The sequence below is a fragment of the Rhipicephalus microplus genome, chromosome 2, assembly GCF_043290135.1.
Source record: "Rhipicephalus microplus isolate Deutch F79 chromosome 2, USDA_Rmic, whole genome shotgun sequence".
In the NCBI taxonomy this organism is placed as follows: domain Eukaryota; kingdom Metazoa; phylum Arthropoda; class Arachnida; order Ixodida; family Ixodidae; genus Rhipicephalus; species Rhipicephalus microplus.
This window is the reverse complement of record NC_134701.1, coordinates 271,049,242-271,077,120: the sequence shown is the minus strand read 5'-3', so window position 1 is coordinate 271,077,120 and position 27,879 is coordinate 271,049,242. Positions and strand designations below refer to the sequence as shown.

Genomic DNA, 27,879 nt, shown 5'->3' with positions numbered 1-27,879 from the left:
TGACTCAACTACTGCGCAGCTCCGCCTCCTCCTTGTACGATGCGATGGCGACAGTGCTGACCACTACGGCTGACCGAAGACGACAAAATGGTCCCGTGCCGCGTTTTCTAAAGCGAACAAGGCCTCCGAAACTTCAAATATGACGTTTGCGTTTGAATCTCGGAGGCAGAAAGGCCACTAAGCTTAGTCAAGCCGGCAGAAAATCCAACATGGCGGTGTCCATACAGGTTCGTGGTGCGGCTCAAAACAAGCAATTTAGTCTGAAAAATCCAACTTTGGGAACGAAGTCGTCCGAAAAATCGGTCGAAAAAATGCATTAGCCCTATGGGAACCCTGACGGTGCACTTTTGAAGTCTGAAATATCCAACAAGTCCGAATTTTCGGAGTCCATAAAATCGGTCGGCGACTGTAACAAGCTTTTAAGCTTAAAAAATGCTGAATCAATGTGAGGGTAATATGTTTCTTATTATGTATTGAAGCGGGCCCTCGCGGCAGTGCGGATTTTCCCTGGATAGGTGTACTCACGGTATACTAGTACTTCTTCACAGCAATGAAACCACCTTCACAGGAAGTTACATGCACCTATATACATTTATTCGTACTAGTATACACCTATTCGTCCTATTTATTAATTATCAATTATTATTATATTCTGTAACGTGTAACCCCACCTTTCCTCTCTTCTTCCTCGGGCTTCTTGCGTTGGTTCCTGTTGCGGCGGTCCATTGTGCGAGTCGTCTTCTCCTTCTTCTCTCCTATCTGCGGCACCTCGATACCCTGCTCCTTGAGCGTCTTGAGCGTGGCTTCCATGCGGGCCCGTGCCATCTTCTGTGCCTTGGTGAGCAGCCGCCCCTCAGCCTTGGCTCGCTCCCGCCGCTCCTTCTCCTTCTGCTTCTTGCGCTCTTTGCGTTCCTGCTCCTGTTTCAGCTGCACGTGATGGAAACCACAAAATGACATTAGCAGCACAGTACAACTAGGACTGTAAACTTGACATCTTTTTTTTTTTTATATTGCTCATAAGTGTTTGATTCCATGCTGCCACAAAACTTATTTTTCTAGTCTTTATCCACCCCCCCCCCCCCCCCTCTTGAAGCACATGAACGACGTTCTACTGTATTAAAAAATCTCTGACATCACAGCAAGCAGGTGCAGGAACTTCAAGGTAGCGTCGACACCAATTTTCTTTTTGAACTTTTTCCGGCTTACCAAGTGTCTTCTTCCAGAGTGTCCACTGGGGCTAAGTGGCACAATCTAACAGTGCAACACTGGACCAGAGAGGAAATGTGAAAACAGGGTGCCATCATGCTGCAGCTTTTAGTATTCTGCAAGCGTGCTTTGTACTAATATGAGTCAAATCATGTTTTCCCTTTGGTGTTCCTCGGATGAACAATTCGCAGCTTACCTTCTCCTCTCGCAACCGTTCAGCTTCCTCCTCGGCTTTGATTTTCTCCTCCTCCTCTTTTTTCCTCCGCTCTTCTTCCTCCTTGAGTTTCCTCAGGTGTTCTTGAATGGCAGCAATCTGAATAGCAAAAACAAAACAAACACTATGCAATGAAATGGACGTTATACAGTGGACTGAGCAGATATAACATGGGGGTTGCCAAAGAAAGGGAGATGCAGTCAAGGACTGAGATTGGGAAATCAAGGAATGAGATTAGATAATCTATAATAAACAGAGGATCAAATGGCTTGATGCAAAACACGGGTTAAGGACAACACCAAAGTCCATCCCTCTTTAGCAGCAACTTCATAACAAAACTTAATTGGCATTTCCCACATAAACTTTAGATTTTGCTTCCTATAAACCAAAAGATGTTATACCATCATGAGAAGCTGTATTAATTTAATGATACATATTTTATAGCAGTGAGTCTGCTTTAAACAACCAGCAAAAAGATCACTGATATATTTTACAAAGTTTATTCATATCTTGTCTACTGACCTGCTTCGAGCCTGGTTTTTTTGCCTTCTTCTTGTCATCTTCATCTTTCTTCTTCTTTTTCTTCTTACCATCGCCCACTTCTTCTTCAGCACCTATTATTAGGACATACTATAGGTCAGAACTGGGAACAGCCAGCCAAACATTTACATATCTCACTTTCTATATGCAAGGCACTACATGTTTGTAGCTTTGTCAGCAAGAAGAAGGGAGAAGACGAGGGAGAAGAAGTGCGTTCGGGCATAATTCTGCCTTGAACAACTATCGTTTTTTCTTAAACTGTCAGAATTCCTGACTTTCTCTGAACAAGCGGAACGGAAGACGTCACCCCCCGGGATGGGGGACCATCCATCCAACGAGACAGCGGGCCCTAGCCGTTTGCATAAGGATGGACCGAATGTGGGTGACCGCGTTGGGGCATCTGCTCCTTGTGATGATTCTACCGAGAGCTCATCAGTGGAAGAGATGGAATCAGAAGCCGACTTCAGGACATTCCATACCCACCGGTTGAAAAGGAAGCTTCGCAGGACGTCATCAACGGCGGAGCCACAACTGGTGCTAGACAAAGGCAAGCGATGTTTCACCATCTCGTATGTACCCATGTCTACATCAGACAACCTGAACTTTCTAAACAGGCAGTCATTGACTAATTATTTCGAGCGAGTTGCACCTGCTCAAGTGAATGAAATTCGCATAAATAGCAGGAAAAACATATTGTCAGTTGATGTGACAAACAAAACCATTCTTGACAAACTGAAGGCCGTCACGCAGCTCGGAAGTATTTCAGTTCGCGCGTTTCTCGCTCACGGGAAAGGAACAACGACTGGCGTGATAAATGACGTCGACGCTGACATCACAGACGCTGACCTGCAGAATCTTGTGACGTCGACAGTCAAAATCGTGACCATACGCCGCTTCGGGCAGTCTCGCTGCATCAAACTAGTATTTGATTCTGAGACTCTGCCCCCTAGCGTGAAGGTTGGATACGTGAGACATCCCGTGCGCCCTTACGTGCCACGGCCTTTGCAGTGTCACAAGTGCTGCAAGTTGGGACACGTCAGCGCAGTGTGCAAAAGTGAGACAATTTGCCAGCGGTGCGGCGGGTCTCATAAGGTGGAAAACTGCAATACTGCTGTTCCATTGAAATGCCCAAACTGCTCTGGTGCACATGAAGCAACGTCGAAAGAGTGCCCAAAGATCAAAGAAGAAATTCGCGTCCTGCGGAAGATGGTCAGAGACAACTCGACACACAGAGAGGCAGTCACGTCCATCCGCCGACACAGACGTCGTCCAAAACGTAGGCACCAGCGAAAGCATAGTGGACATAGGAGTGATGCATCACCATCAGCAACAGATGAACATACGCGTACGCATTATCAGGCTGCTACACCCATGTTGTATGCACCACGTCCCAGGGATGCAGAAAGTGGACCAACGCCCGCGTTGCACGCCGATGCTTCTGGTACTGAGTGGCCTTCGCTACCGACTGGAGCAATAAAAAAGACCACATCATGGGCTGCTACTTCAAAGAGGGCGGAAAATGATAGGCAAGACACTGAGAAGAGCCAAACTATGCTGAAGCATCTATTAAAATCTATTCGTGCGATTCTCAACGAGCTACACACACCAGGAGCGAAAACAGCAGTGCAGATCCTCAACGTGCTGGAACCGCTACTGCTGACCCTTCCATAAACAATATGGCGAATTTCTTCGATGAACGTGTGCGCACCTCTGCCATAATGCAGTGGAACGCACGGGGTTTGCGAAGCCGATTGTCTGACTTTCGACAACGGATGTTTAAATACAAATTTCCGTTGGTTGTAATATGTGAGCCGAATATGATGTCGTCGTTTCATATTTCCGGATACGTCACTTTGTGGTCACGTGATGATCGAAATGCGAGCAAAGTAATTATATGCGTACGTCAAGATTTAACGTACGTGAGACATGCCGTGGCTCCTCATGCTTCTAACGACTATATTTGCCTATCTATAAAGCACAAGCGACGTTCAATATCAATCATTGGTGGATACATTCCTCCTAGAAGCCACGTGGACTGTCCCCATCTCTTGTCTGTTCTCCAAGCTTGACCTGGACCACATGTATTAGTTGGGGATTTTAATGCACATCATCCCTTGTGGGGTTCTGCCTCAATGAACACCCGCGGCAGGGACATTGCCGATTTTGTGCTCAATCAAGGCCTTATGTCCATTAACGATGGCTCACCTACTTACCTCCGTGGCGCATCGTACAGCAGCTGTCTAGACGTATGTTTTGTGAGCAGAAGTATCTTGCCTACCACCTGTTGGTTTGTAGACGTTGAAACACATGGAAGTGACCATCTCCCTACATATATACAGCTAAAAGGTTTCCATCGTTCGTCTCCCCGGCCTGTGAAAAGCGTAGATTGGCCAGGATTCCAAGCTTCTGTAAATGCTCAGTGCGGGAACATTCAATCTATATCTGAAATAGAAAGCCTAATTGCATCAGCCTTAACAACGCATACGAAACTTGTGAATGTGTCGCTACCAAGATCACAACTTGACGCACAATATGAATACCTTCGTGCAATTCGTCGCCGGGCAGAGGGAAAATACAGGAGGACGAAATCACCAGCTGACCTATCTACAGCACGCCAAGCACAACGACATGTATTGCGACACCTCGATAAGCTCGATAGGCAACGGTGGAGGGTATTTTGTAGCTCTCTTGATCCCAGAAAACTCCTGTCTCGAATATGGCAAACTGTCCGAAGCCTTCAGACGCCCACTCAACAGTTGTTCCCTTTCCGATCTTTGGCTCTAAAGCAAGGTTGACCTGAAGTAGAGGTTGCAGAAGATTACTGCCACTTACTCGTAGGTATGTCCTCCTCATCGATATCACCTTCGTATTTAGCCTCACCGCCATCCATCGACGATCGCCTCGACTTGCCATTCACAATGCACGAACTCGACGCTGCGATTTCTACGTCCCGACGGTCGTCCGCACCAGGGCCTGACGGAATTACTTATTCGGCTTTATATCACCTCAGCCAGGAAGCAAGGCAGGCTCTCTTGTCGTTCTACAACTCTACGTGGGAAACAGCGACAGTACCAGAGAGTTGGAAGTGCAGCCGCATAGTGGCCTTACTGAAACCAGGCAAGTGTTCACACGAGTTGTCTTCTTATAGACCCATTGCCCTAGCCAGTTGCATCGGTAAGGTGATGGAACGCATGGTGCTGGCAATATTGGAATGGCTGCTGGAGAATAATGTCGGCTTACCAGATTTTATAAATGGCTTCCGTAGAGGTCGATCATCTATAGATGGTGTTGTAGATCTAGTTTCTTCTGTTGAAAAGGAAAGACAACGTCGGAGATTGGTAGGGGCCATTTTCTTAGATATAAAGGGCGCGTACGATAGCGTCTACCATGAGGCCATTCTTGACGCACTTGAAGATATCGGCGTAGGTGGCCGACTACACGCATGGATAGGGAGCTATCTCAGAGGACGTACCATTTTTATGTCGACATCCGACGGTGACACGGCCAGGCACCTCGTAAGCCGCGGAGTTCCCCAAGGCGCCGTCCTGAGCCCCATGCTTTTTAACATAACATTCATTGGCCTTGAAGCTGAGCTTCCCGACGTTGTCAGAATCAGTGCGTATGCGGACGACATATGCATATGGGCATCTGGAGCAACGCGACCACAACTGCGAGCAAGGCTACAACAAGGCACATCAATAACATCTAAGTACTTACGTCGTCAGGGCCTGGAACTTTCAATAGCAAAATGTGCTGCATTGGCATTTACGAAGAAATCAATGTCGCGGTACCCAATCTTCGCTCACGGAGCAGTGATTCTCGTGGTTAAGCACCACCGCTATTTAGGGGTCGTCATTGATCGCAACCTGTCCTGGTCAAAGCATGTGACTGTGCTGAGAAACAAACTAATCAGTTTTGTGTATGTTCTTCGTGTTATAGCAGGACTGAGATGGGGCCCTTCGGAGAAAAGTCTTCTGCAGTTATACAAGGCATTGTTTGTGGGCTATATAAGGTACAGCTCACCTGTGCTTTCCAGCATGCGGGCAACGTGCCTTCGTACTTTAGAGAGCCTTCAGGCACGAGCACTGAGAATATGCCTTGGCCTGCCACGGTGCACATCTACCTCTGGCACTATAGAGGAGTCACGCACCTACCCTATACAGGTTTACACGTCCTGTGAGCCTCTTTGAGTGCACCTTCGTCTGCTGACCCGACATGCACAGCACCCGTTATCTTCGCTACAAGTGGACCGACCAGGCTGTACCTATTCGCGATGCCTCGATAGGCATAGGCACATGATCCCGTCAGGCTTTGCACCTGCCGTAATCCCTGCAGTGCCTCCATGGACATTGACTAAACCGCTGGTGTGCCTTCACATACGTGGAATTTCGTATAAGTCGCATGTTTCTTATATTGCCCTCAAGCAACTCACCTTGGCACATTTAGATGACCGATACAGCGACTCTGTGTACATTTACACCGATGGATCCGTAACTTCATCCGCCTCAGCTGCAGCCTTCGTGATCCCTCAACTCGGTATTTCCTGACAGTACAAATTAGATCATAGGTCATCTTCGACAGCTGCAGAACTTGTTGCTATACAAGAAGCCATAAAATTTGTGAACGACCAAGCACCGCGTAAATGGACGATTCTGTCTGATTCAAAATCAGCGCTTTAAGCTATCCATTCTTGCTTAAGAAGAGGCCAATTTTACGAGTTAACGTTAGGAATCGTCCAAGCATTTGACCTAACACACAGGGGCGGTCATTTGATTACACTCCAATGGATTCCTGGACACTGCGGCCTGGTTGGCAACGAAACAGCCGATAGCGAAGCAAGAGCGGCAATATACAACGCTCCTATGTACGTCAAAGTACCCTACTCGCGAGGTGACGTCAACACATTGTTGAGATCACTCATGCGCGAATGCGCTGCCACTTACTGGTTGCTACCAGATCACCGGAACAAGCGCCTGCGGGAAACAGACCCCAGTATGACTTTTCGTCTTCCAGATAAAATCAGCCGAAGACATGCTAATATACTGCACCGAATTCACCTGGGCGTCGCCTTCACTCGTCACTACACCCACCTAATCGGCCGTGCGGACAGCCCAAATTGTGAACGCTGCCAAGTGCGCGAAACGATAGCTCACATATTTTGTGACTGTGCATTATACGTGGCACAAAGAGAAATGCTAACTGCAACGTTGGCAAGCATTGGACGAACACCATTAAGTGAAAGCCACATATTGTCAGCAATGAGCGACCAAACAGTGTCAAAAACTGCTACAAAGGCTGTTCTAGACTTTAAAAAGCACTGGACTAGAAACTAGACTGTAGGGTACTATACTAAGTGGCTACTGTACATATGCACCACCTCTTCTTGTCCCCATCATCACCCTTCATCCCTCTTTCTTTCCCCTTTCCCTCATCCCCTGTGTAGAGTAGCAAGCTAGAGCGAACTAGCTCAGGCCGACCTCTCTGCCTTCTAATAAATTCTCACTCACTCACTTGTCAGCAATGTAAAAAGATGATCAAATAGCAGCAGGGTGCAGTAAGCCTCATGCCCCGATTGATGCAGTACCAGTTGGGGTAAATGTTTGAGCATACATCTGAACAACCTGCGCCAAGTCACTACGACTACAAAGACATTATTGCCACCACACTTCTCTCCCAGTTTGCAAACTGGGCCATTGGCAATAGTTGCTCAGGCCTTCTTCTCAGTTTATCCTTCCGTCATGTGCTAATACAGTCGAACACGGATATATCGAACTCTAAGGGGATCGCGAAGTAGTTCGATATATGAAAAACTCGATATAAAAAATAGAGGCCCCGAGAGGTTACCTGTCACCGATCATCACCTACAATAGGCGCATTCAAGAATGACAACTAATTCCGCACATACGCCGCAACAGAATGATTTATTTTCATGAAAAAAAAAATGCTAACCTTGGCCTGCTTTTTCGTTTTCGAAATGTTGAACATGCTAGTCTCGATTTTATCAAGGCTGTCCAGGTGTGATAGCCCGGTTCCTTTCATGTGACTGATACAACGGCGAATGAAGCGGAATGCTGCCGCCACTTCAGCAGCGGAGTACGAGCGTGTAGCCAGAGCCTCTTCCCCACGATGCTCCTCGTCACATGAGCTGTCGGCCTGGACATTGCAGTCCACTTCTTTGAAGTTGTCTCCGCAGACACTTTATGTGGAACTGCTGCCGGGGAGCAGGAGGACAACTCGCAAAACACGTCGTCTATGCGCTCGTCGCAGTCATTTTCACCGGTTTCCGCAAATTTTGCCGTCTCGAAGCCTACCTAGGGGAAGCAGTTGACCACCATGTCCGTCTTCACCTCTCGCCAGGCATTGAAGATCTCCGTGGGAGAAAACTTTGCGGAGATTTCCAGCCATTCCTCCATCATCCACTGCTGGATGTTCTGGCTGCTGACAGCTTCGCTTTCGCCAGAATTGGTTTTGCCAAGGATGTTGTAGTGCTGCTTAAATCGGTGAAGCTACCCATTGTTGTCGGCAAAGTTGTTTCTCCGAGTGCAGCGGCAAACTATTTGGCTTCGGCGATCAGCATCGGGCCACCCACTGGAATGTTCTTCGCGCGTACTTTTAAAAACCAGGCATAGAGTGCCTTCTCTACATTCCCAAGGACAGAAGCGCGCACATGACAGGCTCCCAACGTACGCTGCTCCGCCGCATTTGCCGTGATATCTGCTTTGTTTTTCAACAAGGTACTCAAGTGCTCCGTGGTACCCCGAAGTCGTCCGCGACGATCGAACATTTGTCGCCCGCCTCAACACGCTGAATAGCATTCAACTTCGTAGCAAAGTCAAGGGTCTTGCGCTTCTTGACTCTGGCCATAGCTACACGAGAAGTCGACAATTCAAGGTGTCTGTAGCTGCTTTGCACACCACGTACAAAAAAGAGAAATGCTGCACATGCGGTGGTTCGTAGGCGACGCGACAGCTCGAGAGCAACAAAGCGCTCGCAAGGGCAACAGCAAAAGGTGCGAGCTGTGGTCGGCTGATCAAAACTCGCAAAACAGCAATAATAAATAAAAGAAAAAGCAAAAGGAGAAGGACGTCAGCTCCTTCGTTCCTGCTTTCCGAGCCGACGGGTATGCGGAAAAAGCATAAGAAAGAGAAAGAGGAAAAAAAAAAAAAAAAGTCGTTCCGCAAGTTAGAGATTGTGCAGTCCGAGCCCTCTCGCATTTTTTCGAGTGTTTTGGGTTTTGGCGGAGGCGTGGTGCCGCGTGAAGATCGCCGGGCGCTGCGAGTGCCAAAGCGCGCCTTCCAACTCGCGCGCGGAGCTGCGCTGCCGCGGAGATCGCGGGAGCGGGGGTGGGGGCTAGTGCCGAAGTGCACCTTCCAGCTCGCACGGTGTTCGATATATCCAAAGCCGGGAAAAAATACTGTTCGATATAAATGTGACAATTTCTATACTCTTACAAAGAAACTTCAAGGGGATAACTTGTGAGTTTGATATACCCGAAAATTCTATAAATGTGGGTTCGATATAACCGTTTTTTGTCTATAGGAGGTATTCACCATGCTCCTCCTGCCAAGCGGCGTCAGCAAGTACGCTGCCATAGACGTGATCATTCAGCAATCCAACATATGAAAGTCCCATCTTTGGCGACGCTGCACCTTTATTGCCATTTTCTGATGAAAAATATCAACACAACACATCCTGCAGAGAGCTTTGGTTGTGATCCGACAATGAAGCTCGTGCATGTCACCATGGAGATGGTGACTGCCCCAATAGCACCCCTTGCGAATGACATTTCGTGAATACCTCCTATTCAAAGCCAGCCCTTCCCTGCACGAGCTGCTCAAACAAGCGGCATACATTCACTCAACTAAAACTACAATCTTAAGATGCCCTCTTGGTATACAGCTTGACACAGCAATGGCAGTTTGGTGCAGAATGGCGCAATTAACGCAGCACTTACACTGCGGTAACAGTCAACACAGGCTAGTCTAGCAAGCAGTGACGCTAGGTATGCAAGCGAGCTTGTAACAGCTCCCATGGAAAACAACTGGCAACAGTGGCACTGACCTTCGACCCCTTCCATGGGAGCAGCTTCCTCCCCATCCGCAGGCGCTGGTGTGGCCTCCTTGCTGGCAACTGGGATGGCAGCTTCGGCTTCTTTTTTAGCCGCGTCTTTCTTTTTCTAAATGCACAAAAAAAAAAAAGGAAGAAAAGCTAACCTTTGAGCAATCACAATTTGCTAGTAGTGTTTGCTTCAGATACTAGAAGGCAAACTTCATGCAAGATGTTCCTTTGAGTCAACCTATCTTAGAGCATTACAAGTCAGTTTCTAACAACCTCATTCGTAAGTAGTTGTTAAACATTGTTAAACTGAACTACAGCAACTCACTCAATCACCTTAAGGTGGTAGGCCACTTTCAAAAGTCATTTTTTTTTTTGGAAAAATTTTTTTTAGGGTTTTGTTTTTCTTGCATGCCCAAACATTCACATATATGTTGCAACAAAAATTATCCTCTTAGCGTCATTAGTTTGCGAGTTGCAGCAAGTTTTCTATACCCTATGCTCCTATAGCAAACCGAAACCACATTTCCAACTGCGGTTTCGGTTTCGAAAAATCGCTTTCAAAAGCAAGTGTTGTTTCGTCTATATTAATGCTATTCAAAATACTTTATGCATTTTATTGTGACTGTTATATAAGATGATGTCATTAAATACAACTTTGTGTTTAAAAGTCTTAGTTTATCTCTAACAACAGCAACAAGGGGGACGCACGATGCTCGTTGGAATTTTTGTTGTTTGCCTTGGTCAGGCTACGTCAGGCTTCGTTCTGCATTTGTTCCACACGTCAACGCTACTAGGGCTGTATCCTTAGGCCACCTGGACCATATTATGACCAGCATGGGGAAGTGCAAAACACAGAAGACAAGGAAGCGCACGTTTGCTGGAAATCGCTACACGACAACGAGACTGCCTACTGACACAGACGCCGGTATTTCGGCGACCGCGAACAAGCTTGGGGACATAAACAAGGCGTACCAGGCTCTACTAGAGAATTCTGCGCTCCAAGGGAACAGGGTAATGGACATTGGTATTCTTTCTTCAGTGTTTTCATCGCTGGCATGTTCCGAATGCATGAACCCAACACTGAAGCTCGAGGAACACTCTCACCAAGAGATATGCTCGGCTTGTGCAGTCGTGTGTACCGACAGCGGGTTCAAGCGCCCATTTCATACGTCGAGAAAGGTGGGTCGTGCCAATGAGAACAATTTACGCCTGGTTTACGCGATGCGCCAGTTAGGAAAAGGGCACGCTGGTGTGCAAACTTTTTCCAAAGTGATTAACATGCCTGCTCCTCCACGTCACTCTGCCTATGATAAATTGTCATCTCGGCTTTCTGCAGCGGCAGGAGAAGTGGCGTCGAAGTCGATGACTGATGCTGCTGTGGAAGTTCGTCGTGTTGTGGGGAGTGCGGAGTGTGGTGTTTCAGGTGATGGCACGTGGCAGAAGCGTGGCCATTCATCTTTGAACGGTTGTGTGTCTGTGATTTCTGTTGACACGGGAAAGGTTATTGATGTTGAGGCCCTTTCTAGTTCGTGTAAGTCTTGCAAAACCAAAAGCAAGTTGAGGCAAGATAGTGCTTTGTACCAGGAATGGAAGGCGAACCACACTTCCTGTCAAGCAAACTATGAAGGAAGTGCTGGCAGTATGGAGACGGTTGGTCTAGACCGAATATTTGAAAGGTTGAAAGGCAAAAGAGGTTTGAAGTACCTGCAGTACTACGGCGATGGTGATTCCAAAAGCTATGCCGCTGTCAAAGACATGTATGGAAAGGACAGTGTGCAGAAATTGGAATGTATTGGGCATGTCCAAAAGCGTGCTGGCTGCCGCCTCAGAAAACTGAAGAAGACAGTGCGTGGACTCGGTGGTAAGGGAAAGCTCACTGATGTCCTCATTGACCGCCTGCAAAGCTACTATGGCATCGCCATAAGGGCTAATGCGGGGAACCTTTCTGCAATGAAAAAGGCTACCCTTGCCAGTCTTTTTCATTGCAGCTCTACCGAAAAGTAGCCGAGACATGGCCTGTGTCCACGTGGACCGAAAAAAGCTGGTGCGGATACCAAAGGGTCGAAGCACTCGTCCAAGGGAAATATGTACACAAAGGAGGACTTCCAAATGATGTGCTCAACAAAGTTAAAACTGTCTACAGTGATCTGTGCTCTCATGAACTTCTAATGAAGTGCCTTCATAGAAAGACTCAAAATTCTAATGAGTGTTTTAATGGTCTAATATGGCAGCGGGCACCCAAAGAAGTCTACGTAAGCTTGCCTACAGTAATGTTTGCCTTGCATGATGCTGTGGCACACTTTAATAATGGCAGTGTAAGCACCCTAGATATCCTGAGGCAAGCTGGCATAGAACCAGGGTACCACACGACAAAAGCTTGCATCGCCAGGGATCACCTGCGCATGCAGAATGATAAACGCAAGTCAGGGGATGGGACAAAACAGACCAGGAAAAAAAAAACGAGCAGCCACCCCAACAAAAGGAGACAATAATGCTTTTTACAGAAGGGCCCAGCTATGAATCTGGTGCATTTTAGGCCTGCATGCGAAGATTGTGACCCTTTTTACAAGCTCAGGAATCTTTGTTTACATTTTTCTGAAAATAACAATTTGCTCCAAATGTTGCAACGCAAACTTTCATAATGTATTTCTCAGCATATACTTTGAACTGAAATTTTGCACAATGATTTACAGCATATATATCTGTGCAGTGAACTAGAATAAAAGAAATCCATCGAATATTTTTCAGTTCACAGCTGAATTCTCCAACAGGTTGTCTAAATTGGCTCTTTTTCCCCGTTTTTTTTTTTGTTTTTTTAGCATTACTTCCTTAATATTCACTGCATAATATTTATCCTAGTTCACTGCATAGCTCCAGTCATTAGTTGCACAAATTTCAAAGCTTTAGTGAATAAAGCCACCCATTAGTCCCTTATCACAGCTGGCGTGGCTAGCACTATAATGCAATTTTTGACAAAGATTACCTCCCAATAAATAAATATTCAATATTTTGCACTGTAAATAGCTGGGTAAATTAAATAAGACATGGTGGTTTTGAGGAAAAAGTTATTTCAATGCTGCCTGCCCTTAAAATTTTTGTTTTTGAGTGGCCTACCACCTTGATGACATAGAGATGTGTCAAGTGACTGATTGTGTAAAGCTTAAACTTTTCAATAATCCTTTAGCAACACAATTACATGAACTTCAGTTCTGAAGCACATGCCTTGCACGGAATGATACATCACTATTTTTCTAGTTTCAGTAAGTCAAACTGTTTCAACTAAAGGTGAGCAAATATTCAAGATTCAGAATATTTTTCCAATTGCTTTTACTATTCGATTCGATTCACACCAGAATTTTACCATTCAAACTTCCCGAACACAAATACAGTTCATATCTTATTGGCAATGGCCCCTTCAAATTTTCAATATGCTTCACCCCACCATATTCTCGTATTGTTTCAGGTTTGGCTACAATCGCAAATGTATTGACTCGAGAAAATGCTGGTTCCAACATGGAGATGCTAGATGTGGTAGAGGTGGAGCTCAATTAATGCAGTTTCCGACCTGAAATTTGGGCAAAAAGTCCGAAAAATCGAACACCGAAGGTCTTTAGCATCCAATATTCTTATATATTGACATATACGAGGCTGATTTGGAACTGCGGGCTCGAAGAGAACACATCCTTGTTTACCACATCAGTTCTGCTTCCACAGAAGTTGCAAGAGGAGATGCTAAAGAAACAGCATTTTTGCCTTTCACGTGCAAATTGTTGTCGGCAACACTTAAGCCGCACCAAACCATACACATAAATAGAATTCAACCTCTGCATTGCCTCACTTTTGATAAGACAACTATGAAACACCACCCCACCAGTGTTTTTCGAACCTATTCAAAGGAAGTACAGTCGACTCTCGTTAGTTCAAACTCAAAGGGACTTCTGAATTTTGTTTGAATTATCAAGAAGGTGAATTATCAGAAGTTCTCAGTTATATGACTCTGGGCGAGGTGACACCACACATTATGATAGGCATAAATTTTATTGCATTTAAAATTTTTTAAGTATTTTTTTAAATAACTGCACACAATGAACAAAAAGCAGAGGTGTAAGGTCCACAAATTTATTTGCCATTTACTGCAGACCAGACCTTTTAACGAAATCGTGAATTGCCAACTGCTCATTTGCTATACGTGCCTTCAGCAAAAAGCACTCTATACCATTACAGAAGCATCACAGTTTACAGTGCGTGTGCTGCGTTTCAAACATTTCTTTACTAGCAATGCCTTTCTCTTTGGAGGCCTTTGGTGCTTAATTTTCATTTTTAGACTGCTATGGATATAAACATGCAAATTTTTAAATAGTAGTGCGAAAGCAGCAGATATTTTCTGGTATGGAAGTGCAAAAAGTATGAATTAATGGAATAAGGGAGTTTTAATTAAGATGTTTTTAAATACATTGAAAGAATAGAGGGCCAATTAAGAAATTGACTTTTGTTTGAATTAACCAAAAGTATGAATTATCAGAGTTTGAATTATCGTGAATCTACTGTACTTTCAAGTTGCTATCTCACAAAAATGCACTTAGGAATCCTTTCCAACTTTTTCTTATGAAGTTTCACTTAGTATCGTTAGAAAAATATTTTAGAAATATTCAAAAAACATTCAATTCAGTTCACACTTCAACATGCAAATTAACCTCGCACATAGAAGTTTGCTATTTTGAATTGCTCTAGTTCTAACCCTTTGAGTGTCAAAATCATCTAAAAAAAGCTTTCCAATAGAGCTAATTTACTTTATTGCAGCTTTTGACGGTATGAAACGTGTAAAGCCCCCCCAAAAAAAACTGTGACAAAACTGACAAGAAGCTTTTTGTTGTCAGCATTACTCAAAACTGCAAAAACGCAAATAGCATTTGAGAGCGTGGTATTCCTTAAAGGTCTTCGCACAGCGCCTTATCACCGTCTGCACACATAACATGAGCCTCCATCCACTACGAGCGACGAGTAGTGCTTGAAAACGCACGGCATCTTCTCTGCGTGTGGTTGCCTTGGGCAGAGTAAACTCAGTAGTCAAGGAGAATGAGAATGCCTTGCGAGTATCGGTGATAAACAAGCTAAGAGGAGTGCCAATAAAGACGGAAACCAACTTCTACCCCCTCTGCAAGGGAGTGCCGATAAAGAAAAATATCAAGCTCCGTGTGGTTCTGTTGCCAACAATCATGCGGTGAAACCAAAACTACGAAAGGGTATTGCTCATCGGCACTGCTGCTCAACACGCTGATGCTAGAAATCAGTTCTGTTTATCTCTGCCAGAGGTTAACACAATCACTTCCATCACTTCTTGCAAGTCCTAGAAAGTGGCAGCACCTCCTAGTAAGTATGCAACATCACTGTGAAGTGAAATTTCAAGCCAAAGGCCTGAAATGTGCCCGTGGAGCAGAGACACCGCGGGACAGAAAGCCGGCACTGTACATGTACAGCAAAAACACTCAAACTGTGGACCTGTACGCGACTGCCTCAAATCTTCCAAGTTTTGTTTTATTTCTTTCTTTTTGCGTGTGTTGTGCCGTGCGAGTGTCCGTTGGTCACTCGAGGGGGCCGTCCTCCTTGTTTACGGGCAGCAGCGATCGGCGAGCCTCCCAGACCTGCGGGCGCCGGGTCAGCACAAAGGCGGCGGCCCGCTTTAATGCACCTTGCCAGTTCGGGTGCAAGAAGAGGGAAACATGTCCCTTTGTGCATCCGTGGCCTGTGGGACGTTTGACTCTGTTTCCCCGAATGGCGAAGCGACGGACTTCCCCCACTGACTTCGTGGAACAATTTGTGCACGTGCGTGCGTGTGTGTGTGTGTGTGTGTGTGTGTGTGTGTGTGTGTGTGGTGCGTGCGCGTTTGTGTCAGCGTGCGCGTATGTGTGCTCGGATCTGTGGTCGAGAGAGGAAAGAGAGAAAGCGCGGGAAGAGCCAGAGACGCAGCGAGAACGGCGAGCGAAGAAGAGTCTGCGAATTGCGAGCGACTTGAGCGGTTGTGCGTTGTGCGATGTGCGGAATTGAACGGATGCGCGAGTAATAATTGTAACCTAGTTTTTTTAATTAAATACAGCCTTCTTTTGTTTACATTTTCTTAGCAGTGCGTGAGTCGTGTGTTGTGTCTTCTATCAATTTTCACCTTTTTACGGCCATACCGGCTACACCCTAAATTTTACCAAAAGCGGGATAGAGGACGCTAACAGACCCAAGGTTGCCAAGCTCCACCAGTTTCCTAACCACTGTTTGATTTGTTGCGTTACTGCACTAACCATGATCTACATCACCCTCTTAACAAGAGCATTTACTTCACGCAGACTGATGAGGAGAATTGTTCATATGAATGTGACATAAAATCGCAGATAGCTTATTCAGACGCCGAATATTCGGACACACTCGTACATTTGGACACCTTTGTGACAATGCCAGTCATCTCATTGAAGTAATATAAACTCATGACCGAAAGCTTGAACGCCCCACAGAATGCCATTCGATTTATTGGACTCCAGCCCGCTGATCAAGCATGGGATTAAATGTCCTGACAAGCTCTCTGCAATGTCACAATATTGTTGTTAGGTTGCTGGCACTGAAAGGTTGTACTGGCTATGGCTGGAGCTGGAGATCATGCCAGTGTAAAAATCCTGCTTCATTTCCAGTGCAAAAATCCTGCTTCAGCGTCCTGCTTCATTTTATTTTGAAGACCCTCGTGACCATGGTACTGATCACCTGCCGACCAACCAATTGTCGTCACCAAGTCGTCGCTGGCGGTCTCCCTCACCTGCACGAGGTCACACTTCCCCGAATCGCCAAAGCTACGCTGACGCCGTCAGAAACCGCTCCCCAAGCTCGTGCCAGGGAAACTAACTGCCGCGACCTCCGGGGGCAAGGTTGCCAATCGCCGAGACGCCAAAAAGACCCCCTTGCCTATACACAAAGACGATGTGATGACAAAGACGACGACAACCACGAGTACTAATGCCAATGAATTTGTACGAGCCGACCTTAGCGTTATTATAGACGGACACTAAGTAACAGAGACAGTGGGATTGGGCGTGTTGGTATAACATTATAAAGGGTGCTTACCAGCGCAAACGACAGGGCAGGAGGGGACAGGAAAAGCGAATACCTTGACAAGGAATAAATTGTTGGCAGTTCAGCGCTCTGTCTCGTCTCTTCTCCTGTCCCCTCCTGCCCTGTCGTTTGCACTGGTAAGCACCCTTTATAACTAAGTGGCAGCACTAGTTGACACTGGTGCTGACTTCTCTATTATGAGACAAGACCTCGCCGACCGCCTTAAGAAGGTCAAGACGCCGTGGAGTGGGCCGAGCATAAGAAGCGCTGGTGGGCAGCTAATGACGCCAACCGGTAAATGCACCGCTCGGCTCGTATTCGGTGATTCGATCTTCGTCGCCACTTTTGTCATTTTACCAGACTGTGGTAAAGAGCTGATTTTGGGTATGGATTTTCTGCGAGTACGGTGCTGTCATCAACATTCCAGAACGTATCATCACTTTTTCCGCCCATCCTCACGTCGATGCCACCACTGAAGAACAACTGCAACGTTTACGTGTAGCCGATGATGTGATGCTCCTGCCGACATCTTGCTACATTGTGTCGGTGTTATGTGAACGGCCGTGCCGTAATGAGGTGATAGCGGAGCGAATAGACACGCTATTGCTTACGCAAGGTGTTTTAATGGCGAGAGGTGTTCTGGCACTAACTGATGGACGGGCAGAAGTGCTCCTCACCAACTTCAGCAACGAGCGTCGTCACACCCAGAAGGGCGCCACAATTGCCTACTACGACTACATGGACCAAGCCAGAGATTGCTTCGCTTTGTAACCGGACGACACGACCTTCCCAGCCTCAACACCTTTGTCTGTCAACATATGCTCTACCCTGTCACCCTTGGATAAACTGCGCCTACTAGAGCTGATACACCAGTTCAAAAATTGTTTTTCAGGCACGTCGAAAGTCAAGCAAACACCACTGACCCGGCACCGAATCATTGTTGAAAAAACTACGAGATCGATCCGACAAAACCCATGCCGTGTGGCTCCGAAAGAACGCGAGGAGATCCAAAAGCAAGTTTAGAAGATGTTCCAAGATGACGTAATACAGCCTTCCAAAAGTCCCTGGGCATTCCCCGTGGTATTGGTTAAAAAGAAAGACGGCAGCTTGCATTTCTGTATAAATTACCGCAAGTTAAACCAAGTCACGAAGAAAGACGTCTACCCACTGCCACGCATACTTGACTCTCTTGATCGGCTGTGGCATGCACGATAGTTCTCATCGATGGACCTGCGAAGGGGCTATTGACAAATAGAGGTCGACGAGAGAGACCGTGAGAAAACTGCCTTCAAAAGCCCGACGGTCTTTATGAATTTAAAGTGCTTCCATTCGGGTTATGCTCAGCGCCAGCCACTTTTCAGCGTTTAATGGACTGTGCTATCAGGACTGAAGTGGCAGACATGCTTGGTCTATCTAGACGACATTATTGTCTTCTCAGCTACATTTGAGGAACACCTAAGTTGATGATTCGCAGTTCTACAAGCTATACGTTCGGCTGGCCTGACTTTAAAACCAAAGAAGTGCCATTTCGGTTTCAGCGAACTTTGCTTCTTATCTTAGCCCACGTGGTCAGCCACGAAAGCGTTCGACCTGACCCGGGCAAAAAATCGACGCTGTCGCAAAGTTTCCTGCACCGCATGACAAAAGAGCAGTGAGACGCTTCTTAGGCCTCTGCGCTTATTACCGACGATTCATAGCCAACTTTTCGCCTATTGCGGCACCTTTGACGCGGCTCACACGAGAGGATGTCCCCTTTCTTTGGTGCAAAAAGGAACAAACAGCCTTCAAGGAATTACGCCAGCGCCTCCAAACACCTCCGGTTCTTGCGCATTTTGACCAGGAAGCGCCAACAGCACTTCACACCGACGCAAGCAATGTAGGCTTGGGCACCGTATTGAGACAATGGCAAGATAACTCCGAGAAAGTGATAGCCTATGCCAGCAGAGCTCTCTCTCACACGGAAGAGAACTACTCGACTACCGAGAAAGAGTGCCTCACCGTGGTCTGGGCGGTTCTTAAATTTCTACCGTATCTGTACGGCTGCTCATTGAAAGTCGTCAGCGATCACTACTCGCTTTGCTGGCTCACTAACTTGAAAGACGCATCTGGCCGTTTAGCACGCTGGAACTTTCGGCTTCAATAGTTTGATATGACCATTATTTATAAATCAGGAAAGAAGCACACCGACGCAGACTGTCTCTCGCGGTCACCCGTCGAGCCTACCGCTATTAATGACGAGTCTATGGACACCGCATTCTTGGGAGTCATCAACGCGACCACTATTTCACAAGAACAGTGCAGTAACCCTGACCTGCTTCCGCTTATCGACTTCTTAGAAGGACGACGTGAAGACGTGCCGCGAGTTTTTGCGAGAGGACTGTCATCTTTTTGTTTATGGAACGACGTCTTATACAAGAAAAACTTTTCTTCCTTCAACAGCCCATACTTGCTCGTCGTCCCTGCATCACTGCGAAAAGAAATTCTGGAAGCCTGCCATGACGAAGTCACCTCCGGTCATCTCGGCTAAACTCGAACATTGTCCCATCTGCAAAACAGTTACTACTGGCTGAACCTACCTGCTGCTGTAAAACATAAGGTCCAAACATGTGTACACTGTCAAAGACGCAAAGCACCCCCCCGGCAGGCTTATTACATTCTGTCCAAGTACCAGCAAAGCCATTCGCCCAAATCGGAATGGATTTCCTGGGCCCATTCCCAACTTCTACCACAGGGAATAAATGGATCATTGTCGCCACCGATTACTTGTCTCGCTGCGCAGAAACTAAAGCCATGTCAAGGGCCGCAGCAGCAGAAGCGGCTCATTTCTTCATAGAAAACGTTGTCCTTCGGCACGGTGCTCCAGCAGTTCTCATCACAGATAGAGGAACTGCGTTCATGGCAGAACTTTTGGAGTCGGTTCTCAGGCTCAGCTGTACAGCTCACCAGAGAACAAGGGCGTACCACTCACAAACGAACGGACTAACAGAGCGGCTTAATAAGACCCTCGCAGACATGCTCCGCATGTATGTCGACACAGAACACAAGAACTGGGATGAAATCTTGCTTTATGTGACCTTCGCCTATATTACCGCCCATCAGGAAACTACCGGAATGACACTGTTTAGTTTAATACACGGGCGCGAAGTCACTACAACGTTGGACGCTATGCTGCCGCACGAGTGTGACGACACTCATGCTGGCGCCTAAGCATTTGGTTAGCGCGCCGAAGAAGCCCGACAGCTAGCCCGTGTGCGTATTTGTCACCAGCAACACAAAGATGCGAAACGGTACGACCTACGACATAAATTGGTAACCTATACCCCAGGCGACAAGGTATGGGTTTGGATCTCAATACGTCGACGCTTTTTCAGAGAAGCTATTATGATGATACCTCGGCCCGTATCGAGTCACCCGACAATTGAACGACATCAACTACGAAGTTATTCCCGACGGCGATTGCGGTTCCAGTCGCCGAAACCGCTCACCCGAGATCGTGCATGTCATCCGGATGAAACCTTACATGTCCAGCTAACTCTCGTTTGTCCTGTGGGTGCCAGTGCATATGTGCATTTTTATAAGTAGAGCGCCTTGGCTGCGCATCGGGACGATGCCATTTTTGGAAGGAGGCAAATGTCACGTGCGTCCCGCGAGAAAGACGAAGGCGACAGTGCATACGCGCATCTGCACGCTTTTATGCCGAACGCAACAACGAGAAAGACGAGGAACTCTCTGTTGCAGGGTAAATGAAAAGACCGACCCACTGCTGCTTTCTCAGCGTCTTCAAATACGACCTCTGTCTGTACGTCGCGACAATATATGTGAAATTATCTGCACACAATGCATAACACAGCCTATCGGCACTTAATGCTTGCAAGTCTGACACAATAAAGACGCCATACCATGCTACTTGATCGTTGCTTCAAAAGATACTTCGATTGTTTTGCGTCCCGCGATACCATTAAAGTGGCCGTTTTGTCTCGAGAACCGTTTACGCACTCAGCAGTTTCCATAAATTTGACAGATTATGCGTACTTCTTCTGTTGTCATCGAAGGTATGTTGACATTCGGCAGCATGTGCCCTTAAGTACATGTGAGTGATTTTGAAGTGGTCATCATTTGTGCTCGGAAATATTAGATCGAGGTGGTTCTGGAAAAGATTACTGCTTGCATCAAAGCATGATCTCATGCTGCGTTCGAAACGCATCTCTAGTAGTTGTTGCGTTTGCCCATTTCCAATTTCCGCTTCATTCTCTGAAATGCGCGAAATATCATCTATCCATGTGCATATAAAAAAACAAACAGAAGAACATATTCACTTAACAAGCGGCTACAAACGCGTCACAGAATTGCATATGTCTCCTTCTCTGTTACACTGCGCAGCTGGGACTTTGACTCGGCGAAAGCATATGCCTTGAACCGGAAGTACTATAGCAGATGACGCACCATTTTGCTATCCATCTATTGAGGGCTTGTGTTGTCAGTTGTTTCTACAGCTTGGCCTGACCTGCGTTTCGTGATCTGTGTCTCGCTCTCATTCGTTGCTTGACATGCAAGGCCTAATCTGCTGGAATGGCCGCGACGCCATCCACTCCATCTGCACTGTCAGTACTGATAAAGAAACATGGCAACTGCAAGACACTGACAATGGCGAAGACAGCCACGATTATTTAACGGGCAGCTGACCTCAATCCGATGTTGCTTGGCAGTCTTCCAAGAGTAGGACGATGATGAGTTCATCTGTCAGGTCCTCGAGCTAGTGCAGCTGAACAGTAACTTATGAAGCACCGTCTACACTACTAGGCAGATATAGCACATGCTGTAACAGCGCTATTCGCAAACGCTGGCTGAAATACAGGCCGACTTGGTCATCTGAAAGCGTGCTTGTGTTTAGACGTGCATTGACAAGTTTCTCAGGCCACTCGGTGGTTTTCATCTAAGGCCAATACAGGTGCTTTTTATCATTTTTTTGTTGACTCGATTGCTGAGACTTTTCAGCTGTTCCTGCCAAGTCTGAATAAACCATCAGCAGCTGTATAGCATATCTCATTTGATTTCTAGCACTTTACATTTGTATAGCCAGACAATTACTTCATGAAGGCAGATCACACTGACAAAACAGAAAAGTGCAGTTGAAGATTCATGCAGTGCATTCAAGCACCAAGATAAAGAGATGACTGATGCCCTTTCTTCGCATATTGGTGAGATATAGACACCTGGAAACAGGTTACAGCTGGTATGTAGCAAAGGGGAATCGACACACCGTCATGTTAATGTGAAAACGGGCAGTATTGTGGCCCTAAATCAACACACAGACCTTTTTGGCCTTCTTTGACTCAGCAGCTGGAGCGGCTGCCTCGTCCTTGACCTCCTTGGCCTCCTCGGCCCCTTCTAAAGGCTCCTCCAGAGCAGCAGCAGCAGCAGCCTTTTTGTCTTTTTTCTTCTTCTTTTTACTAGCTGCAGCCTCCTTGGCTTCTCCCTGCAAACCGATATTTGTCATAATGGATTCACAAAGTGGGCACTGCAACTACATTAACCTAAAGAATTTTACTGAATGAAAATCACGGGCTGGTTGGAAGATCTTACAGGATTTTTTTTTTGTAACCATCCAGCCATTTCAATAAACTTATTTAAATTAATCAATCAATCAATTATTCTAGCTATTTACAGCTATATATATATATATATATATATATATAGTTAATATCTGGGGTTTAACACCCCCAAAACCACGATGTGATTACAAGAGACGCCATAGTGGAGGCGTCCAGAAATTCTGACCATGTGGTGTCTTCAATGTGCACTCACATGGCACAGTGTACGAGCCTCTAGCATTTCGCCTCCATCGAAATTCGACTACCGTACGGTGGCCAGGATCGAACCTGGGACCTTTGGTTCAGCAGCCGATCATCGTAACTGCTACATCATTGCGGCGGACGTGTGGTGTAAGAATTCTGAAACTTTATCTTGGAGGTGGAGGTGCCAAACAAGCCAGCTGAGCCACGTTTTCAACTCCTCCAAATAGAAAAAGCACAACCTCTGAAATTTAGTGGCTGTCTCTGTTGTGCTGCCATCTGAAGATGCAGATGTGTGCCACTAGGTTTCAAAGCGTAGGTGGGGTTTCAATCATGAAGGTGGAGAAAAAAAACTGTCAGGTCATGGGAATCTCAAACAAGTTCGATCGAACAGTCGATGACATCATCTAGGACGAAATGGGGAAAGAAAACAGGATGATGAGGAGGAGGGCAAGAAATAACATTCTTGTGAACACATGGAAATGATAAGGTTTGTTTTTCGCTTCTCGTCGTACATGCACATACTGCAGTTCCTAAACGGCAAGTAGCACTGAAAACACGAGTGAAACAAAACAACTTGTGTCTTTTTCTCTGTCTAGTGACTTCACCCGCCGTGATTTCTGCCACCTCCTCCTGATCTTGCCTTCAAATCTTGGGGGAAAAAAACCCTGAGGCCATTTTATTACACGACTATATGCAGTATGCCAATATACGATACTTTGCAAGTGTGAAAAGTTTGACACTAACAATGTTCACATTATGTTGGGCACATAATCAACAGCATGATAACACAAAGCAGACCCACCTCTTCCCCTTCCTGACCAGTTGCAGCAGCAGCGGCAGCCAGAGACTCCTTGGTAGGCGGCGGTTTCTTGCCTTCAATTTCCAATGTGAGCTCTTCCAGCATCTTCTCAAGCTCATCGTCATCCTGATTTTTCTTTTTCTTCTTTTCCTTCTTCTTTTTCTCTTTCTTCTCCTCTTTCACAACCTAGAAGCGGTAAGCAATGGGAGAATGACAGGGTAAACCGTCATGCGTGCTTTGATGCCAAGCAGTGAACAAGGTGTCAGCTCAGTAATGTCGAAAGTTCGGCGAGTTGGTGATAGTTCATGATTACTTATGAAGCAGCGCACGGCGACAACCACGGTGTCCCTATCATTCCTCCTGTGCTTGTTGTCATGCGCTGCTTCATAAGTAATCAAGGTGTCAGGTGTATTCTGTCAGTGCCAACATCAAATCGCTATTATTTTTCTTTTAATTCAAAGCAAGTGTAGTTGGTTTTCATGTCATCAAAGCAAAACTCACAAGTTTGTTGCTTTCCACCTCTGCAAGTACAAAGCATTGCAAAAGAAATACTGTACTTGTTCTGCTACAAATTACCTTGTATCATTTTGACATGTTGCACAATTTTGAGGCAGCCATACAAAGACAAAAGTCAATGAAATCAAGTGGCAGGGAGGGTATGACCCTTCCGTGGGTGCGTGTTTGTACACACAAGAAAACACAAAGTAAAAATTTTGTGAGAGAGGCTATTTGGCTGCCTGCAACACACATTTTGCCATTATGCCCAGGCAAAGGGTTATATACTTATTAATTCTTATAATAACTAATCTACATGAATGAATGTTTCTTTTCCCTCCTCAATTGGTTTCTGAATGACAAGAAAAAGTAACTGGCCATAACAGCCGAATGAGTGACATCTGTACAACATACGTAGTGCTGCGACCTTTCTTTCATTTCTCTTACAGTAACCCGAAATTAACCCTATATGTACAAGTATTCTAGAAATCCAACGAAAAAGGTTTTATCCAATGTATTTCTCGGTTTCATTGTTCACTGGCTGAAAATTAACATGTTGCCAGTCAGACAGCAAGCTTTCTCTAATCATAATCAAATGATTTCACTAGTACACTACACACAGCCTCACCTTCTCTTCTTGCTCTTCAACATCTTCCTTTGCACTGTCCGCATCCTTCACATCATCATCGTCTCCAACATCGAGGAGTGCAAAACCACCCATCTTTTTCTTGAGAGCCTTAGGCGCGTCTTCATCATCAGAGTCCTTCTGTTTCTTGTTCTTCTTCTTCTTCGACAGGGCAGGCGCAGCCAGCATCTCGTCGTCCTCATCACCGCTCTCGTCAAGCAGGCCTCTACCTTTCTTCTGTTTTCTTTTCGATAGCGGCACCTTCTCTTCCTCTTCATCACCACTCCCGTCTTTCTTTTTCCCCTTCTTCCCTTTAGTGGGCTGCTTGACCTCTTCATCGTCGTCACTTTCATCACCGACCGCCATCTTCTTTCCTTTCTTGCCCTTGGCGGGCTTGACGTCGTCCTCGTCGTCACTCTCCTCTCCTGCCTTTTTTTTCCCTTTCTTTCCCTTAGTGGCTAGTTTCAAATCATCATCCTCATCACTATCATCTTCCTTTCTCCTGCCTTTCTTGCCTTTGGCCGGCTTCGACTCTTCTTCGTTCTCATCGTCGCTGTCGTCCCCTCCTTTCTTCCTTCCCTTCTTTCCTTTCGCCGGTTTAACAGGCTCGTCCTCGTCTTCACTGTCATCTCCCTTCTTCTTTCCTTTCTTTCCCTTGGCAGGCTTGGTGACCTCCTCGTCCTCCTCACTATCATCCCCACCTTTTTTCTTGCCCTTCTTTCCCTTTTGCACAGGTTTGGCAGGCTCGACTTCATCGTCGCTGTCGTCGGCTACCTTCTTCTTTCCCTTCTTCGTCTTTGCGGCCGGCTTTGAAGCTTCTTCCTCCTCGTCACTGTCATCAAAGCGCTTTCCCTTCGCGTTCTTGTTCGTAGCAGCCGGCTTAGCATCGTCATCGTCCCAGTCACCATCATTGTCACCACGGCCCTTCTTGCCCTTCGCCTTTTTACCTGCTTGACCTTTGGCAGGCTTAACTGGCTCGTCGTCGTCACTGTCATCTAGCTTGTTGGCCCCTTTCTTGGCCTTGCCTTTACGAACAGGCACTTCATCGTTGAGGCCATCACCACTGGTGTCAACCTGTGAAATTAAGTGAACAAGCCTACGTAAGATATCATTCTAATCACGAAGAGAACTCTACAATATGTCAACATCTAAAAAAGAATGGCGACTGACATTTTAAAAATTAATAAAAGAAAATGTCCTGCAATGGTAGCACAGCTTGCATGTAGCTGCTCACAACACAAATAGCGACATTCATAGTAGCAAAACTGAGAGACCAGCAGCTTAACAGGTCGGCATAAGTATCAGAATAATTGCCTGCCCAGTTTTAACAATCGAAGTGGGGCTACATGATGACGAAATAGCTCACTGGGTTCTTGTGACCAGCTCATGCTACTTAAACTGTGACACATACCACATAAAGCAAAGAAGGATAAATTTAAGCACTCGTTCTCTTTGTTAAATACAATATTAATGAGAACTGACAGACAATTATACCAAGAACAGTATAAGGGATGTTATCAGAAGTAATTGTAATGTAAATGTTAAGAAATAAAGTAGACGAAAAGATAACTTGCCGTGGGCAGGGACCGAACTTGCGACCTTCGAATAACGCGTCCAATGCTCAACAAACAGGGCTGCCTGCCCACGACAAGTTATCTTTTCGTCAACTTTTTTTTTTCTTCACAATTACTTCTAAATAATATCCCCTATACTTTCCTTTGCATAATTGTCTGTCAGTACTCATTAATACAACATAGAGGTAACGGCACACTAAGGTGGATTGCACTCTGCCATTTCAGCCGATGGCTTCGAAACAGGGTTAAAATATACGAAACAACAGGCCGCACGTAAAAGGAAATAAGCCACTTAGGAGTATCGGTCACCTTTTTCTTGGCGCCTCCTTTGTCAGTAATGGTGAGACTGTCCATGTCCTGCACCAAGGTGTCATCACTGCAAGTGAAGAAAAAAAATTGAAAATCGCGAATGAAAACCCTGCGATGTTTCACAGCTGATATTATTCTTGCTTTTCTCCTTTTTTTTTTCCCCTTTATTACACGCACGACCATAATTCTAGTAGATGTCAATGAGACAACAAAGAAGTTTCACCTGTTGCCTATGCCGTGTGCTCAATAAACGTCAAGAGCAATTGCGCAGGAATTCAGAAGCCGGGTAATTAATGAACCGATTACCAGCTGCCACGATGCGCCGACGTGACCTCTTGATATGGGGGGGGGGGGGCAGATTTGTCCATTATATCCACGCTCACGCGAGCAACAGCTGATCGTTTCGACAACCGATGTAACATTTCTTTCAGGGGTGCGGTACGATCATGCTAATACGCAAAAAAGGACGCACAACACGCCGTTGCCGGCATCGGAAGGAAACACTACGCCACAGCACCGGCAGATACATGAACGCCGTCATTGGCCGTGAACCTGTCAACGCACCTGAGAGCGCTTACACACGCTAAGTGACGGCTCACACTGGAACACAAGGGCTCTAAAGTGCGTTTTCACGGGTAACCAACAATGAAAGCTGCTTAGATATACGTTTATTCGCTTAAAACGTTAGGCTTATTGTCGGCGACATACGGTTGATGCAATGTGGTGCTACGTGCCGAGAACATCGCACGCAGTTTGCTCGTTACTTACTCGTCTAGTTTGTCCTTTTTGGTCTTCCTGTCTTTTCCCATGATGGCTTACCGCACTCCCGTTATGTACAGTACTATAGGTTGAGATTTAGCACCAGCAAAACGCAGATTTCCGTGAACTCGCATGTACAGAGTCTTATGAACTAGGCCAACTAGGCCACGCTGCCGCGCTTAGAGACATCTATCGACTTGGCGAAGACACATCGCCGCAGTGTAGCAGACGCGCAGTTAAATAAAGCTACGCCGAGAAAAGTTTTCGTTAGCACTTACGTAAGACTCGTAACCTTTGGGTTCGTAACCGATAAATACCTAACGTATTGGCGCCACTATAGGACGTAATCATGCTTGTTTTGCTGCTCTATTTGCGCAACTGCACGCAATTGTTACATGATGACACAAACGACGAGA

The 27,879-nt window shown here is 46.1% G+C and overlaps 1 protein-coding gene and 1 pseudogene across 2 annotated transcripts in view; one reads left to right on the top strand and one right to left on the bottom strand.

The window, feature by feature from the left end:
* Nucleotides 1-27,878, bottom strand: part of eIF5B (eukaryotic translation initiation factor 5B) — a 60,915-nt gene extending 33,037 nt beyond the window's left edge. The window contains exons 1-9 of one of the 2 annotated variants that reach the window (XM_075881570.1): nucleotides 27,742-27,878; nucleotides 26,705-26,771; nucleotides 24,825-25,895; nucleotides 23,705-23,887; nucleotides 22,422-22,583; nucleotides 10,022-10,136; nucleotides 1,943-2,034; nucleotides 1,403-1,519; nucleotides 672-927 (exon numbers count right to left, since the gene is read on the bottom strand). In XM_075881570.1, coding sequence (XP_075737685.1) covers nucleotides 672-927; nucleotides 1,403-1,519; nucleotides 1,943-2,034; nucleotides 10,022-10,136; nucleotides 22,422-22,583; nucleotides 23,705-23,887; nucleotides 24,825-25,895; nucleotides 26,705-26,749 — 2,041 coding nt within the window. In that variant the 5' untranslated portion in view covers nucleotides 26,750-26,771; nucleotides 27,742-27,878. Of the gene's footprint in view, nucleotides 1-671; nucleotides 928-1,402; nucleotides 1,520-1,942; nucleotides 2,035-10,021; nucleotides 10,137-22,421; nucleotides 22,584-23,704; nucleotides 23,888-24,824; nucleotides 25,896-26,704; nucleotides 26,772-27,472; nucleotides 27,681-27,741 lie in introns of those variants that run through there. The other variant, XM_075881565.1, reaches the window with a different exon arrangement.
* On the top strand, nucleotides 10,667-12,691 carry LOC142777255 (uncharacterized; annotated as a pseudogene).
* Nucleotide 27,879: the final 1 nt, after the last annotated feature.